Source organism: Falco cherrug, chromosome 2 (assembly GCF_023634085.1).
Source record: "Falco cherrug isolate bFalChe1 chromosome 2, bFalChe1.pri, whole genome shotgun sequence".
Lineage (NCBI taxonomy): Eukaryota > Metazoa > Chordata > Aves > Falconiformes > Falconidae > Falco > Falco cherrug.
In genome coordinates this window covers 96,762,887-96,780,677 of record NC_073698.1, presented here as the reverse complement: position 1 = coordinate 96,780,677, position 17,791 = coordinate 96,762,887, and the positions used below count along the sequence as shown (strand labels likewise).

Genomic DNA, 17,791 nt, shown 5'->3' with positions numbered 1-17,791 from the left:
AATGAAAACTGGGATGTTTTTCCATGTGCTGATAAGCACAAGGTTCCTCTCAGTGGACCGTGGATGGCACACATATGAAGGCAGGGTTTAGGTCAGTGTTACAGCTATACTGTCCAGGACATGGTGCCTATAGCGTGCTCTCACTGACCCTTAGAGCACACACCTAGTTTCCTCCCAAAATGAAGCTGGCTGCCCTGTGACGTGTACAGCAAGCACAGACAGTGGGGACAGCTGGGAGATGCACCTCAAAAGCACGCTCCTGATGGGAAGAAAGGGGCACCCCCTGCAGCACTTGGAGAAGGCAATGCTTTGTCTGAATTGTTGAGTGGTGAGGCAAGAACAAGGTCTGTCTGGGATGAAATCAAATGTGTTCATGGTTATACACCATCATAGAATCATAGAGTGGTTTGGGTTGGAAGGGACCTGGAAGATCATCTAGACCACCCCTCTGCCAGGGGCAGGGACACCTGCCACTAGACCAGGCTGCTCAAAGCCCCATACCAACTGCCCTTCAGTGCTTCCAGGGATGGGGCATCCACAGCTTCTCTGGGCAACCTGTTCCACTGCCTCACCGCCCTCATAGTAAAGAATTTTTTTCCTAATATCCAACCTAAACCTACCCTCTTTCAGTTTAAAATCATTCCCCCTTGTCCTGTCACTACAGGCCCTACTAAAAGGTAGATGTATGAGCAGAAACAATTAAGACACTTCAAGCTGTGGAGGAATGCTGTACGTGCATCCACCAGAGGCTGGGAGCGGCAGGTAAGGAAACTTTCCTCAAACCTTCTTTTACAAGTTAAAAACCACCATCAGCTCGCTCTGCAATGCCTCATATCACTTTCTCAGTGCACCAGAATTAGGCTAGTTGTCTTTCTTAAGCTCCCAGATGAATCCTAATTTTTTCCTGATGACTTCCCAATAGATTACTAATACATAGACACACCACACGCATCCCAAGGCCAACCTTGAAAGAACAAGAAAAGGAGGGGAGCAAAGCATGGACCTTGCAGGAGGCTACCCCAAGGCAGGGTGCCCCAGTGTCACAGCCCCCTGGCACCGCTCAGGGGCTGCTCGTGGCCTCGAGGGGTCAGGGCTGGGCCACCACCGCCTCTGTCCCTGTCCCGTGTATGCCCTGGAGCAGCGAAAGGAAAGAGGGATCAGTTGTTCAGTCCTCTTGCAGGGCCTCTTACTACAGCCTGTCACCTCCCAAGTGCTTCTGTGCCACACGATCATTCCTGTGAAGCCAGAGCCTGCTTATTTGGGTTTAGGGGTATGCAGCTTGGCCCACACCCTAGCATCTGAAAAGGTTTACCAACAATTCCACCTCCAACTTTTTCCTGCTCTTTTGAACGCAGTTGTGATGAGTGTTGCACCAAAGACGTGGTCTCTACTTCAAAAGGATCAATACAATCTGCTCCCAAGTGCCAGTGCTTTCTCTTTAGACTTAGCTAGGAAACAAATGACTGATGAAAAGGAAGGATCCGGTGATCTGCCGGTATTTCTAACAACTAGGGCAGCAATATAAAGCCATAAACCCACAAAGGTTTCTACAGGGCACAACTTAAGATTTGCTACAAACCAACCAGAGCTCTGCAATGATTTGCCTAAATAATTATCCGATCATTGTTTAACACCTTTGTATCAAATGATTAGTTCAAGAAGACAATTTATTTAAAACAGCAAATCAATTCTTTTATGTGCAGTTGCTACAGCTCCTGTGTCTCTGGCCATCCTGGGACTCCCCTGAGTAACATGGCAGCTTAAGCTTCAGGTTATTACGGCACTAAACTTTCATCTGTCTTTAATTTATTATTTTAATTTTTTTTACAATAGCTGGGACTGAACAGGATTGGAAAAGAAAGGTGCAGACAGCCAGGGAAGTGGACATGAACAGGTTTTAAAAAATAGATTTTTGTTTATGCCCAGCCCTGGCCGCAGGCTGAAGGAAGGGAGGGCAGTTACCTGGGCTCAAGGCACTTCCACTGTGCCACAGACCGAACTATTGTAAACAGCTTCCAGCACAACCAGACTTAAATCTCACTACTTCTGCTGTTGATATGAACTTAAAAGCCTGGGGTAGGCAGGGTCATATTTTTTTTTAACTTTCAACCAATCTGGGGAATTGTTTGGATATAGGTACTTGGTGGGCTGCACCAGAAGAGGTGTGTATCTGAGAAGATAAGGAGAATGGATTTAATATCTCTCGTTCAGCAGATGAAGACACAAAATAGAGCATACCTCAGAGAAAGGACTATAGATTTGACTTACTCTGTTTTTTGATGAGTGCTCAGATCATTGAGGTGTTTTTTGCAAATGTTCTCTCTTAATGCCCCCGCCCCTAACAGTGTTAGACAAGTACATATAAGGATCAAACTGAATCCATACTAAAAACTAGTTTGAAGGGTTATTTTTGCTTGAACTAGGAGTGAACTGGAACTATTACTCTGAAGTGTTTATAGAGCCTGGGCTGGTCTTGATTTTTTTGTTTTAAAAAGCCTTTCACCTCCCTAGATAAAACCAAACTGCAAATTCACAGAAACAAGCTAAAAGAAGACTTATGTCAGTGAGATTCTACACGAACAGGAAATGTTTGTGCTTCTGTCAAATTTGCTGCCATTAATGTTTTACCAGAGTGTCAAGGCTGGAAATGGTGTTCTCAGAAATCCTAGAGCTGTAATTCTGGGTGAGGGGTTTTATGCTGGGCAAGGCAAGCAAGGCAACACATTTAAAACCCCAACATATTAATAGTCCATTTATTTAAACAAAAGACTCTTCTACTATATGGAGGTTACAAGAGAGATTAAAACAAAATGGATGAAAATGATTCATAAGTAACATAGACCTTTGCAGAAATATACTCCTGCTGAAAAAGGATCAGGTTTTTATACCTGTTAACACATCTCCTATAAGGCAAATAAACCAGAAAATCTCTGTCTCACCCACTCATTTGCTGTCAAACACATGTTATATGAAATTACATCAAGCCATTGGGCACAAACCTAATTCCAGAGTATGCAACGGTTCACACAGTAACGTGACTTTATGAGTCTTGACAATGTGAGAAGTGGGACCCAACCCTGCACCTATAAACTACCAGCCCTGGTAGATGGGAGAGCTCCTGGTCAATCTGTCATCACTGCTAGTGTTACCTTCAGACAACATGCTTATGGCCTCATCGGTCTGCTGGCTGTCAGTTGTCAGTGCCTTCTTTGAATCGTGGATGTTGCTTTGGTAGTTCACTGGTGAAGGATAGGCATTTTCACCCACAGTTGATGAGGACATCGATTCCCAGGGTATTTCTCTTTTTCGCCATTTCAGGTCCACTCTCCATCCCGTCCAGCCATAAAAAGCTAATGTGAAGAGGAAGCCTTGCATTGGATTAAGAACCCCCTAGGAAAGAGAAGTGCAACTGGAATTACACCAGCAAGCCTCCATTTTCAACTCCAGCAAAACACCCTCGCATGCATTAACAACTTCCTTTTCGCTGAATGGTTGCTGTCTTTAAAATACGCTATTTGCATGCAAATAAAAATATATGTTGTTCCCATTGCAGGCCCAAACAAAGCAGACTGAAATACCACCACGACCTGTTGTTCCCATATGCTGAGGCCATCCCAGTGAACAGCAAGTACCATGAACTGTAGCTGGTCAGTCCCCTGGTACGTTTCTAACTTTCCCCACAAGCTCTAGACTTTTTTCACTAGAAGCCAAGTCAAATATATGAGAGTAGACACTAACACACACAGTCAAGTTTTTTGAAATAGCAGGAATGCATATGTCTGGATTTGCTGCAGATTCCTGAGCCAGTGAAAATGTCCATCAAAGCAGGATGGAAAAATGGGGAGAGACACTGAAAAAGAAAATCTCATGTGATTTAAAAAGAAATAAATAATTGTCTCTGTTCCCAGTGCTGTGGGATGCTTGGCAAGTAAATAGCTTTAGCTGTTTCCATTTCTCTCATGAGAAAAGAGCAAATTATTTTCACAGCCAATTAAAAAAATAGCTCAGTTCCTAGACCTGACTTCTTGCACTCCAGGTGGGCAAGAGCAAGGTCCCTGTGTTCACTTCTCGTCAGAGGAGGAGGTTGTATCAAATAAGTTGCATTGCTTAACCCTTCAGTACAAAACTGCTCAAGGGTTAACTACACAAAGCATGCTTAGGCCTTACAGGTATTTAACAGCTCCAGAATAAACTCTCTTGGAAAGGGAACCTGCAATATTATCTCTGAAAAATCCCTTGACAAATACTCCAATAAAAGAAAAGAGGATAGGGTACAGGAAGAGGTCAGCATCTTACAGTTATTTTTTGCTGCATTGCTTTCAAGATTTTTCGTGTATTTTTCCCCAAATAATTATCCAAATGTCATGATATAAGATGCAATTATTCTCTATAATAAAGAAAACCCTAGTTACAAACAGAGAATTGCCAGAAAATTTTACCCATTTTACTGAGGAACCTTCCAGCATTGTGAGCTAAAACTTTGTAGTTTTTGTTATGGCAGAGGTTAGCGAGGTTAGACTAGAAATCATTATAGTGGTCTGTTCTGGATCCTAACATTTGTAGCAATCACAGAGAGAATGCATACTCCAGTAAATGGGAGAAAAGGTTGGCCTCTGGTACATTTTTGGTGAGGGTTATATGAGAAAAGCACTCCCAGTAATGGCTCCTACCTCTCTCTTACTTTCTGCTTTTCTTCCTTGATTTTCATAGTGTTTATATCCCCCAAAATCACAAACCACACACTACACTGGTGCTGTTTCACTAGCCTTATAAAAGTGATTTCTAAAACTAAGCAATGTCACAGCTGACCTACCATTATAATCCATGTGATCAGTGCAGCACTTCTGATGTTTTTCAGGGGCATGTCATTGATATCTGGCTGCATTTCGAGATAGAACAGAAGGCTCTCGTTGATGATATTGGATGACCAGCTATTGTGGGATTAAAGAAGAAGGCGAGAGTTATATATATGTGTGTGTGTGTATCTATATATAAAATATGTTTTACCTTCAAATTATAGAAATTAGGAACACTAATAAGGAGAGTGAGATTTTTTTTAATGTTGAGTCTCAATCTGAAGGCACCAGTAGGTCTCTGAGATCATGATCAAAAAGCAGACACTTACCTACTACACAAAGAAATCCTAGACAAAGAAAACATCATAACAAAAAAACAAAACAAAACAAAACAACTTGATCATTTGAGCTTACTGCAGAATAGTAAACTGTAGGATAAAATTGAGATGATAAACAGCTGTGATCCATAATGGGATCATAGAATCATTTAGGTTGGAAAAGATCAAGTCCAACCATTAACCCAGAACTGCCAAGTCCATCACTAAACCATGTCACCAAGCACCACTTCTACATGTTTTTTAAACACCTCCAGGGATGGTGACTCAGTCACCTCCCTGGGCAGCCTGTTCCAATGCTTCACCACCCTTTCAGTGAAGAAACCGTTCCTGATATCCAATCTAAACATCCCCTGGTGTAACCTGAGGCATTTTCTTCTTGTCCTGTCACTTGTTATCTGGGAGAAGAGACCGACCCCCACCTGCCTGAAACCTCCTGTCAGGTAGCTGTGGAGAGCGATAAGGTCCCCCCTGAGCCTCCTCCTCTCCAGGCTAAACAACCCCAGTTCCCTCAGCTGCTCCTCAGAAGACTTGTGCTCCAGACCCTTCCCCAGCCCCGTTGCCCGTCTCTGGACACGCTCCAGCACCTCAGTGTCCCTCTTGCAGTGAGGGGCCCAACTCTGAACACAGCGTTGGAGGTGCAGCCTCACCAGTGCCGAGTACAGGGGGGCGATCACACCCCTGGTCCTGCTGGCCACACTGTTTGTGGTACAAGCCAGGATGCTGTTGGCCTTCTGGGCCACCTGGGCACACTGCTGGCTCATGTTCAGCCGGCGCCAGCCAGCACCCCCAGGGCCTTTCCCACCAGGCACTTCCCCGCCGCTCTGCCCCAGGCCTGTAGCGTTGTGTGGGGCTGGTGTGACCCAGGTGCAGGACCCGGCACTTCTCCTTGTGGAACCTCATACATGCTGACTTCTTTCACTTGTATCTCAAAAGGGCAGTGCTCACAGGTACAGAAACCAAATATATGCATACATGTTGTAAAAGGGTGCAGCAACTCCAGCTGGAGTTAGAATTTCAGGGTTAGATTACAGCAGACTTTCAAACTGTGCATTAAAAAACTATAAAATAAAACAAAATTTGAGTTAAAAACCCTTAAAATGCTATCAAATATTTGGAATAAACGAAATTTCTGTTTCCAAACAAGAATGAGCATCATCAAGATTCATTCTGTAAAAGATACTGAGGGTATTTTATACTAAATAAAGGTTATCACAAACAGCTGTAATTCCTTATGACTTCTAAACAGCTGGACCAGCATTTCTTTATAGTTCTACTGAAGCTTCAGAAAGGAAACCATCAGCATCCATGTCATGCTTTCTAAAGGGGTTTATATATGTCCTTCCTGCAATTATATTTTTATCACAATGTAAAACCTCCTGCTCTCTCCTCCCAAATCTGCAGGCACCTCTTCTACCCCACGTTCCCCCAACCTGCTGTCTTTGATTAACTCATCTCATATTCGACTTCTAGGATGGAAGGGAATCTTCCCCAAGCTTCAGAAATGGGACTGCCTCAGTCTTTCCCTACAGTAACTTTTTAGTGTTTTTATACTCTAAAGCTGATGTTTTATTAGGAGAACAAAATCCAAAACTAGAGCTGTGATTCTTTTCTTAATAGGAAAATCCAGAATGAGGCAGAATGGAAATATACAAATGTCTCCACTGCGTCCATGAGGAATTGGTCCTTTCTTTCCTTCCTGCTCCTAGACCAGCAAGCTGGCCACCATTCCTTAGGTTGCAACGCATTTCTGTGGTGCCTCTGGGCTTTTTCTTTTCACAGCCCTGGAAGCTTGGCTAAACCTCTGCTCCTCATTTCAGCAGTTTCCAGGAAGCCATGCTGCAGAATCCTTCACTGCTGTTTCTCATCCCCTCCCCTGCTGGCTACCCCACCCTTTGCACTAGAAACCTCTCTCCCAAGCCAAGTGCACTCTGTTATTCCTCAAAAAAAGATAATAAAATCCCTCCAGAGCACTCCAGTATACAGCAGCCAGGAGAAGAGGAAACGGCAGTCTTTCTCCCTGCTCAGCCTTTTAAAGCAATGCAACGTGCATTGATGAGCCTGTGTATAAAAAAGTTGTGTAGTAGTAAAGACTGTTAAGTTTTGGCAAGTAAGTTAGCTGCTCCCGGACCATTTTCTTCCTCCCACTGTTGCTTGTGCTACCCACATATGTAGTAAACACTTCACAGTAGTGACTGCCTCTTGCTCGGTCATTGCACAGGCCTTTGTCAAGTGGCTCACCACTCTTCTGGTGCCTTTATTGCTGTGTGATAATTGTGAAATTGCAGTAAAAACTGTTTTCTCCAAAAGCAGGCCCTATTTCAGCTCGTTTTTGCCGTGTACATCTAGTGCCTCCAGTTCCAGTTGCCAATCCATAATCTTTCATGCTGAATGGTACTGCTGGAGCAGCGGGGCAGGGATTTTGGGATGAGGTATGTACCCTCCCTTGTTCCTTCCCTCCTCTCCTCCCTCTCTCTTTCCTGTCCTACCCCAAAGTACTATTTTCATGGAGGAAGATAGAATATTAAAAAAAAAAAAGATTAAATTATCAGAACTTTCACACACAATCATATGGAGATTTCTTTTCCGGCATATAACCCTGTATTTCCAGTCAATAGCCATGCTTTTTTCACACACTTGGGATCTGCAGACCACAGAGGTGGCTGTACTATATAATCATAGTCAGGGGCATGAAGCCAGTTTTAGAAGCATGTTTATTGTAGGTTTTCAGTAATGTGTTTGGTGACAAGAGGCTCTGAGAAATCTCGCATATAGAAGGTTGTCTGTCAGCCCACGGTGCTGAGGAGCTGCTGTTCCAGACAGCTTTAGTCTATGCCCACAGTTTGGTTTTTGGGTTGTTGGGTTGGGGGTTTTTTGCCATTGTTCCTTGGGGTTATTGTTTTCCTGTTGGTTAAACATTTTTATCATTTCCTCGCAGCCTTGTGATGCTACATGAGTGATTCAGCTACTTTGTGAGCTAGTTTAGAACTACTTCCTTAGACACCTCCCCTTCCAAGCATAAAGACAAACACATGAAGCAACCTGTTAGACTCTATTCTTGTCCCTGACCCTCTCCAACTGGGAAAAAGGCAGTTTAAAACAAAATGCACCTCTTACCAAATAACGAATACCAGCATAATTTTGAAGAAGCGGATCTGGATCTCTGTCCCCAGACGTCTTTCGTTCTCTGTGTAAATCCCCTGTCTCCCTTTCAGCAAGGAGGCAACTGGAAAGTATACAATTATGTTCATTAATATATGTGTATTTTGTTAGTTATAGGCACAAGGACTAGAAGATAGATGTCCGTGAAGAGGGAACAGAGGAACAGATGGATTTGCCTCCAGCAGCAGTTCAGAAGCTGGAAGGACCATCATCAAGGAATCTCACATATAGCCTAATACCAAAGGGAAAGAAGTACACTCATTATGGATTCCTAAAAGGAGTGATATTCCACTAGTGTTTTTCATTCGCTCAGTCCCACTGAAAATAGAAAATAGTATGGTCAACATACTTTTATTTTATAACAAAAGGCGGTAGTTAAAACTTCTAGGTAATGTGTCATACCGTGATATATTTATTATGCGTTTAGACTAAAATAGAATACAGACTATCCTATCATGCACATTATAATGCATTGTGCACTTGACACAGCATTGGCTACACCTCTAAAACTTGAAGGTGTAATGTCAGCAAAAATAGACAGTTATGCCACATGCTGTTCAGCTATGACAAGGGATATACATATGCACAAAGACAAATATACTCAGTGTATTTTCCCATAAAATGAGCAACTTTTTAAAGGAACAACTGTTCTTTTGAAAATTAGTATCACTGAGGGATGCAGGATAGATGGGATGGAGACTGAACTGAGAATGCAAGGTCTTCTGTTGCTGTTTTTATATATTCAGTGTGTAGATGGTATGTATGAATTCAGGTACAGCAAACATCTAGCACCAGTAATATTCCATGCAAAGAATGCATTGAATCTGTGGCTTTTTTCAGTCTCATTTCTTCAAAGCACTGGATAATAAAATAGATGGGAACTTCAGGATCCCATCTGAGTTGTGTACAATTCCCATTTGTTTCATAATGTCAGAATCAGGAGTGACAAAATTCCGATCAGATTTTATTAGGTTTTTTAGCTCTCACCAATATTCTCTTTAAACCAGAAGACATTACATTCCAAAGTCCAGGTTGGTACCAATACTACAGTAGAGTTAAGCATCCACTATACACTGCCTCAAATACTTCAAATTAAGAGTAACTTAGTAACATAGAAACAACTTTGCCAATCTGTAGTAGAGGTTTATAACAGCATAGCTTGAAGATGTCATCAGAGTGTGTCTCTAGGGCAAATTTCCCATTAAGATGGTATCTTCATTTCAACAGGCAAATTCCTCCCACCCTTTGCTGTATCTTTATGATTTAATGAGGAGCTATGCCACACCACTGAATACACAGGCATGACTTTTTACAGTATTGTCACTTGCTCAATAACACATATTGATTGATGCTGGCCACTGGGAACATACCTGCTGACACTGTCCTCCTAAACAGGATTGGGTTGACCACCAGGACTAGCAGGAGTGGGGCATAGGTTGTGATGTAATGTGGGATTGCATGCTCCAAGCCATCTTCACAGCTGAGAGAAATCATTAACAGTTTATGCTTCCCTCCCTCTCCACCCCCCGCAATAGCTGACAGTTCTGGCTATTCTATCTATGTCACCTTTACCTTTAAAAAAAAAAAAAAAAGAAAAGAAAAAAAAAAGAAGCAAACAGATGTGAAACTTTTAATTCACAGACCCTCACCACCAGTTCACATGGCAGACAAAGTTGATTTTTTAACATGCACTGTCTGTGCATTTTTTTCAAATTTCAAGGAACAAATACAAAGCTAAAACCAGGAGTGGGAGAACAGTGGCTCATAGCAGAAGGTGTATCACAGCCCTGCAGCATGTCCAAGTGCCTGCGTTGTCTGGCACGTTTCTTCAGGGCCCCCTGAAACCCAGGCAGGTATTTCTAGAATACTCCACTGACTCAGTGGGACACATTTGTCAAAGATCAAAAAAGCTCAACATTTGGATAGCTGTCTCTAAAGCTGACCAAAAGACATTCAAATGACCAGAGAGTGCTATGATTTCACAGTCTGTTCGCAGAGCCCTGCTTACCTGGAGAGAGAAGGGTAGTAAAGCAGTGTGATTCCCTCCACGCAGAGCATCACCGCAAGGCCCCATGTCATCATGTGGTACAGCACAATCGTACTGCAGGCACCAAGCAGGACAGGCACAATTAAAGATACCAAACCTTACACTTTCCACGTTGCAACATAAAAATAGGACCCTGACTGAAACAGAGCTTTACAGTTTATGAAATGGTGCAGAGCAACACTGGCGGTACGTTACACTAAGGAAATGGGGGGTGGGGGTGGCTTCAGAAAAGGGATGAGCCAAAGCAGTTGTTCAGGCTTGCACACAGAAGTCCTGTGTCCTCCAGCCTGTAGGATAGAAAGCCTTTCTCTTATCCCCAAATCTCCAGAAGGAACCCCTACACCCTTAATTTCTCCTGCAGAGAGAAAATTAGATTAAAACTTAAGAATGGAGCTAAACAGTCAAATAATCAACCCTTCTGTAACCTGCAGAGAATGATGTTTAACTTTCAGAGTTGAATACTGCTCCCATCTTCGGGAGATTCAGATCTCTGTGTGTAGAAAGTCTTTTGTTCGCTCTGAACTTAGAGTCAATCCCAAATACACATGATTTTTTTGGTTAACAGGGATGGAGCAAGGAGGTAAGGCCCAGTCGTTTCAGACTGGAACTATGGGACTTCACAAAATCAGGTTTATCCTCCACAAACTGAAGATAATTCAAAGATCCCCATTTTGATAACATCTGTGAGGTGAGCCATGTCTCCAGGACCCGAATGCTCAATACTGTCCAGGAACAAAGTCACATAATTCCTTGTTTAGCAGTAACAACTGAGGGTCATTTTGCACATGTAACAACCAATTTAGAAACAACTCATATTTTCTGTGTGGCATTAAAGCACGGTACTTTCCAAAGTGTTAAGTTTCTTCTGTTACAGGTGTTGCAGAAAAATGTATAGTAAATACATATTGTTCTTAAAAACTTTACAAATGTGATCAGAAGCATAATAATGATGACACTGAGAAGTGGATATAATAGAAAATCTGAGAAAAAAAACCAAACCTGTATGAAATTCAGCACTTTCCCTCTCCCACTTTTTTACTTTCAGGATAACACTTTTTTTTTTGCCACAAGAATCAATTTCAGGTACGGAATAGGGACAGAAATAGTTATCTCACTGCAATAAAGTTTACAGGGCCCAATCTGCTCCCTATTTTTCCAAGGTTAAATGAATTCAGTTACATTTAAATTCCATTTGAACATAAACAGAGCACTGCCCTCGCAATTTAAACACTTAGCACACCACTTATCCATATCATTACCCGGTAACCACATGAACATCAGGTGTTTGTACAAGCTTCACTTACACACTTAGATAGTTGCAGACAAACAGGGACATACAGTGTTGGAAGGAAAATAATGAATGCAGAGCTTTAACTCTGGTACCTCAGTCCAGCTGATCTTCTTACTACCAAGTAAGAATCAACGGCATAGCAAAACAACCACCAGAAGCCAGAGCTATATAATAGCTGGATCCACATCTGCAGGGAGAAAAATGCCAAATGTCACAGCTGCTTCTCAAGTACCACTGGGGACAGGGAGGGGACACAAACCTTTAGCCTCGTGATTTGTTCTTTAAATGTGTGTATTTTCAGCTGACATTATAAAGTATGAAATCTTACTCAAACTCACAGGAACAGCATTGCTGTAGCCAGCGGGTCAAGTCATAAGTGAACTGAACAGCATTTGCTTTCACAGCTTACTCTGTTGCTTTGAAAACCTGTTCTGTTATTTACCTCTCCAGTCCTAATCCTCAGTATTGTGAGTGAAGCCTGAAGAAATTTATATTGAGGATGTTTTAATTTTAGGTTAAAATTTTAGTGGTTACTCAGTAGCTGAGGCATGAAAATATAACTGAGGCCAGGCATCACCACAGTGTGCCTGTGTATCATGGGTTCTGCATGTGACCGGCGTTTTCTCCATGCACAAGAATCCAATTCAGGGAATGCTTATTAAGAAAAAAAGTTATTAACAAGAATATCACTCACCCTCTGGGAAAATTATCTATCCTGAACTCCCTGACTGATTTCTTCAAAAACTATCCAAAGGAAACAGGTTCAAGTCAAGTTAAATTCCACAGTGTTCATGGGCTGACCCTATGCATTTTTCCCATGAGCCTATGTAAGATAAGTGAATTTTCTTTGCCACTGTTGATAAATTCCAATTTTCTTCCCCATAGGAGCTGGCTCTTTGTAATAGTCTGGAACTATTTTAATATTCAAATTACCTTCCCTCCAAGCCTTCTTTCAGTTCTTATCTGAATATCCTTTACCACGGCACCATAGTAGCATCATTTTACAGCTGGAAACCAACATACTTGTTACTGAGCCAAATGTCAGTGAATAGAGATCTACCATTCCTTCCTCCAAAATGCAAAACAAGCTGAGGAATATTTCCTTTCACCATGGGTGTAGAACCTCCTTCTAGTCATTTGCAGCATGAATTATTCACTCTTTAATTCAAACACCACGACATTTTCCTAGTGCACAGGAGCCAGAAAATAAAACTCCAGTCTTCCTTCTCATGCACTTTACCCACAGCACTCAGCATGTAACTTTTTTTTAGTACAGTAACTTCTGCACTTTTACACATTTCCTGCAGTTGAAAAATGCACAGTTTACTACACATACACACGCATACAAAAATAAACTGCAGGGTCTTTCCACACAGAAAGTCCAACACAGACAGGACTGTCTCCAAAAATAATATAAATCAGACGCACTTAAAACTAAAATCTTCATATGCTATCTCACCGTTCAGCAAAATGACACATCTTGCTACAGTGCCTGAGAGGGTACCCCTCTGCACATCAGAGGGTGTTATTCAAAGGAGATGCCTAAAGGCCTCACTATTTGGAGTTTGTATTGGCTTGTGGTTAAGTGAAATAAACCAACAGTACTTAAAGAAAAATAAAATAGAATCAGAAACAGTTTATGAACTCACACAAGAATATGTTAAGGGAAGTGAGTAGAAGGAGAGTTATTTTTCATTCCAGTATAATTAAAACTAAATTTAGCAAATGACTCAAATTACACCACTCTGCTGGAGCCCAAGAAAGGCAAAATAAAAATTGTGGTAGACCACTATGCTGCTCACCATCTAACCTGAGATCCAAGTGAAAAACGAACAGTCTGCATACAGTATTTTGTCACTGTTTAAAAATATTGGGGTTTGTGATAAAAGTTAGAAAGGGAAATTTAAGACATAGGGAAATGTGAGGTTTTTTAATAGGATGTTCTTGCTACAGGATATTGATGTTGGTGGTTTCCTCTTCCTCAAAGAAAAAAATCATTATTCGCATCGAATAAGCAAAACTTAAACATGTACCATGGAATTGAGAATCGACAGATGCATACAACTTCTATGGCACAACACTATCGTGTCTGAAATTGTCATTGTATAGGCATACAAGGTACAGTGAGTTTGATTTGGCACATGCTGTTTTATTTAAAAAGTACTGGAGATGAATAATTTTTTTGCGTGCAGCATACCTTCTTCTATATTGTAAACCTGGAATTGTAAAGCTAACACTAATTATTGTTTATGCATTAATTAATTCATTGGGCACCGTACATTTCTATTAAATTTGGGTAAAGTGATGGTCTATCTTATTGTTCTCCATGTTTTGGTAAACAGTATGGCCTTTTTTCTTGTACAGTAAACTCAAATTATATGTCTCATACAGTACCGTGATTGTAATATTTGAAACTGAGTTTTAACCTGCACTTTTGGAATACATTTACATTTTCTTATTCTTGCATTTTAATCCAGAAGATACTTAATTAGACTTGGCCAGATGCAGTCATTGAATGCCCACATAAGCACCAATCTGAGCTGTAATCCTACGTGGCAGGGACACCTTTTGCCAGCAGCTTTCCGTCTTTGGCAATATTTATTGTGCAGTCCCTCTGTGCCTAAAACACACCTCCTCACACTGCAAAAGCTAATTTGAGCTCCCCGAGTTGCTGGTTTCCGTTGGTCCCCACTGCCACCGCACGGGCTGTAATTTCTTCTGGAGAAAGTAGGCAGATACCCTTGTGCTATGGGTGCGATGGAGCCATCGAGGCATTGGCGATGCTGTGCCAGCACAAATCAAACCAGTGGCTTCCAGCCCATCCGGGAATGTCTATACCCTTATGCCTCCATATCCCTGGCTGCAGTACAGATGTGTCACCCACTAGCCCAGGACTCCTGCGACGAGCGAGTACTACAAAATGCTTGGGACCAGTCTGACCCACGCTGCCCTGTGTCCTCACACACACCCAGCAGCATCCAGCACCCTGCCCGCCCTGATCCAGGCTTTCAGAGGGAGCATGAACGCACTCGCAGGGTGTGGCAGAGGCTGAAACCATCATACGCAGGCTCTGACTCACAGCCCATTTTTCTTTCGGACACAGTGGTTTGCCTTTCAGATTCCCCACACAGAAGGACTGTCAACCGGGAACAGGAAGAAGGGGAGACTATCTCTGTACCTACCGCGCTCCCCACACAGAAAGCAGAAGGCCACACATCAGTCCCATTCACCACAGAAATGTTAGCTATGAAGCCTGGGAAGCCTAGCCATACACTTGACCTGAAGATCATACCTAAAGAAAAAAAAAAATGTATTAATGCTTTGAATCTGTTGGCATGATTTGAGTCACATGCTTCTCCCCAGCCACATATTTCACATGGCAGCCCAGATTTTGTGCACCCACAAGAAGGGTATGGCTGCAGAGGAGCACCGCAGGGAGAACTCTGCTATTTAAACGCTGGTGTAATCACTCAGGGAAAGTAGCCCCAAGAGGCAGAAGCTGCTGGGACTTGAAATATTATGTCCATTAAAATCTCACTTACTTACAGATATTGTCACATACTTCCCTAAAATAAAATGAGTAGCCTTTAACAGACTGACATAAAACAGTAACTGGCTCTTTATAATTTTATCAGCATTTATTCATACACTAATGTTCATTTCTCTATAATCCCTCCTTGCAGGGAAAAGTTATTTCCCACTTTTCACTGTCTTGATTTTTACAAGCAGCTCTTTTCCTCTCTGTCACAGGACTGAATAAAGCAGGGCTTTGGAATCAGAACAATACCCTTTTTTTAAAATGAACTTGCTGTTTGTTAGTGAGATTTTCTGAGTTTGCTTGAAATAGGCATTAAAGCGCCACCATACAGCAGAACAAAACCATCAGGTTTCCCACCAAGAGAGAACGGTTCCCCACCACCACCAAAGTGAGTCTATTTAAAAGACAATAATGAATAAATAGTTCAAGTTTGCCAGTGAAAGGGAAAAAAATAACTTTATTGATTGCTGGCCTCATCTGAAAGGACCTTTTCCAGGTGAATGCACACATGTTTTTCTGTATCTCTTTCTTTATTTCCCGCTCTATCGTTTGTTTTAATATTGGTACTTATGTACCATGAGAAAATGCGGCTAGGTATGAAAGAAGAAAAGACCTGAAATCCCACTCTCCCCCAGGCAGCGAGAGAGACTTACACAACAGCACTACTTCTATTATCTAATGGGAGAGAAAAAATGTTATTGTAGAAACAAACTCATCCTGTATTTTCATAGCATGTGTCATGATAATGTATACCTAATTTGGCAGTAAATGCCATAGACTGACGGGAAAGATTTAGACACATTAGTTCCATTTTGACTCGTGAGTTTTGTTTTATCCTTTAATGTTTTATTCCTCCAGCCTATCAGCCGGGGGCCGGGAAGCAGGTTGCCCTTGATAAGGGAGCTTCGCTCGCGTTTCAAAAGCCTGTGTCCAGCATGGTCTGTGTACAGCTGCAATTCAAAATCATTTGCTGTCAACGTGATGTGCCCAGAGAAGTGGCTGGCACATGAACAAGATGGCAAACTTGGTCTGAGAGGATTTAAAGACATACAGGAACTGTTTTTCAAATGTAGTCCTAAGGACTGGCTAAGTGTTTGATGTCAGCTTCAGTTTTAAATCTGCTGCCTAGCCTCCACTTTCCTGCCTTACTTGGAGAACCAGCCACTGGTTCTGGATTTTAATTTGTTTTAAAGCAAGGATTTGGGGGTAGATTTGTCAAGAGCTTTTAGTTCTAAAATAAAACTATTAAACAAGACCTTTCTCCCCCAAAAGCCCATCATTTTCTGATCTCACTTAGCCCAAATCTTCCTGTGAATACATACAGCATGTTTCCCTCAGAAATCTCCATTGTTCACTCACCAGCTTCATTTGGCCTTGGTACCTCAGGGCAGCAGAAGTCTGCTAGAGCAAGGGCGAGGGACATCAAACCAGCGCTTACCTAAGCCACCAAGGATGTCACAAATGGAGATAAGGAGAAGGATGGTGGAAGAGGAGGAGGCTTTGGGCATCTTCCTCAGGCTCTGTCCCTTCTTTGGCAGGAGCTGCAGGATGGTCAGTAGCAGACTGATGGAGGCACTGCCAATGCAAACGCTGCAGAAGACTTCAGGCTGGAAGTTCATCACTAGCTGGGTAGCTGCATCCCGGTTTGGGCAGCAGTAGGTTTCTAACCTGGGAGAAGCCATGAAGTGTCCAGCTGGTAGAGGGGCCCCACAAGAGAAGAAAATGCTGTTGCTTCCCCAAGGAAGCATTCACTTTTTCTTCACCCTCCCCATTAGTCCTTGGCGGTGAGAATCACGCGATTGATGGATCATGTGCTGCTGCTGCTGCTAGAAGTAAATCCCCTAGAGCTGCTTTTCTCAGCCTCTCCTAGCAAGGAGATCGGATCCGAACAAGAAAACACAGTGTAATCTGAAACATGCCCCATGCTTGCTCAGAGCCATTGGCAACAGTTCACTCAAATATTTCTGCTTGCACAGTGTGTGATACAGGAAGACTTAAACTCATCAGAGCACTGAAGATGATTTAAAATAAATAAGGATGCAGATACCAGAGGAGAAGCATTACATTTTAATTGTGTTTCTCTTTAGCCCCATCCCACACAGCACCCTTTAATTACTGCAAATTAATTGAAAAGATGAGTCCAGACACAAGCAGTCCCGGCTTTTACAGGGAGGAGCAGGGATATAAATCCACACCCTAACCCAAATCTCTAATTTTAGTGATCCAACCCACCGACCTCTGTAATTAAAATTAGAAACACGATATCCTTTCACTGTAGAAAGAGATTACATTTAGGAAGACAATATTAAACTCATTGTATTTAAACTGCAAGCACAAAAAGTCTTCTCTTTAGTCTGTACTCTCTGTGTTGAATCAGCTTGACATGGAACATTCCAGGACTTTTGATTTCTCAGGAATATTTTCATTTTTTAAAAATTTGGTAAGGGTTTAATATAAAGACAGGAACTTGACCTGTAATATTTGCTCTTACTTTATAAGCTAGACAATGCCTTTTAAGTCAGGGGTCCTATTAGACACAGCAACAAATACAATCAAAAATACAAAAAATAATTCTCCCCTCTCAGCCGACTTTCAAACTCCCTGTGTCAGCCCTCACCCCTC

At 42.1% G+C, this 17,791-nt stretch overlaps 1 protein-coding gene across 1 annotated transcript; it reads right to left on the bottom strand.

The window, feature by feature from the left end:
* Positions 1 to 2,739: 2,739 nt before the first annotated feature.
* GPR143 (G protein-coupled receptor 143) lies at positions 2,740 to 17,293 on the bottom strand. The gene is made up of 8 exons (XM_005434517.3): positions 16,608 to 17,293; positions 14,814 to 14,923; positions 11,724 to 11,818; positions 10,302 to 10,394; positions 9,664 to 9,773; positions 8,249 to 8,357; positions 4,814 to 4,931; positions 2,740 to 3,390 (listed from the first exon to the last, which is right to left on the bottom strand). The coding sequence occupies exons 1-8, from the start codon at positions 16,915 to 16,917 to the stop codon at positions 3,091 to 3,093; spliced, it is 1,245 nt and encodes a 414-aa protein (XP_005434574.2). The 5' UTR covers positions 16,918 to 17,293; the 3' UTR covers positions 2,740 to 3,090.
* Between the last annotated feature and the right edge of the window lie 498 nt (positions 17,294 to 17,791).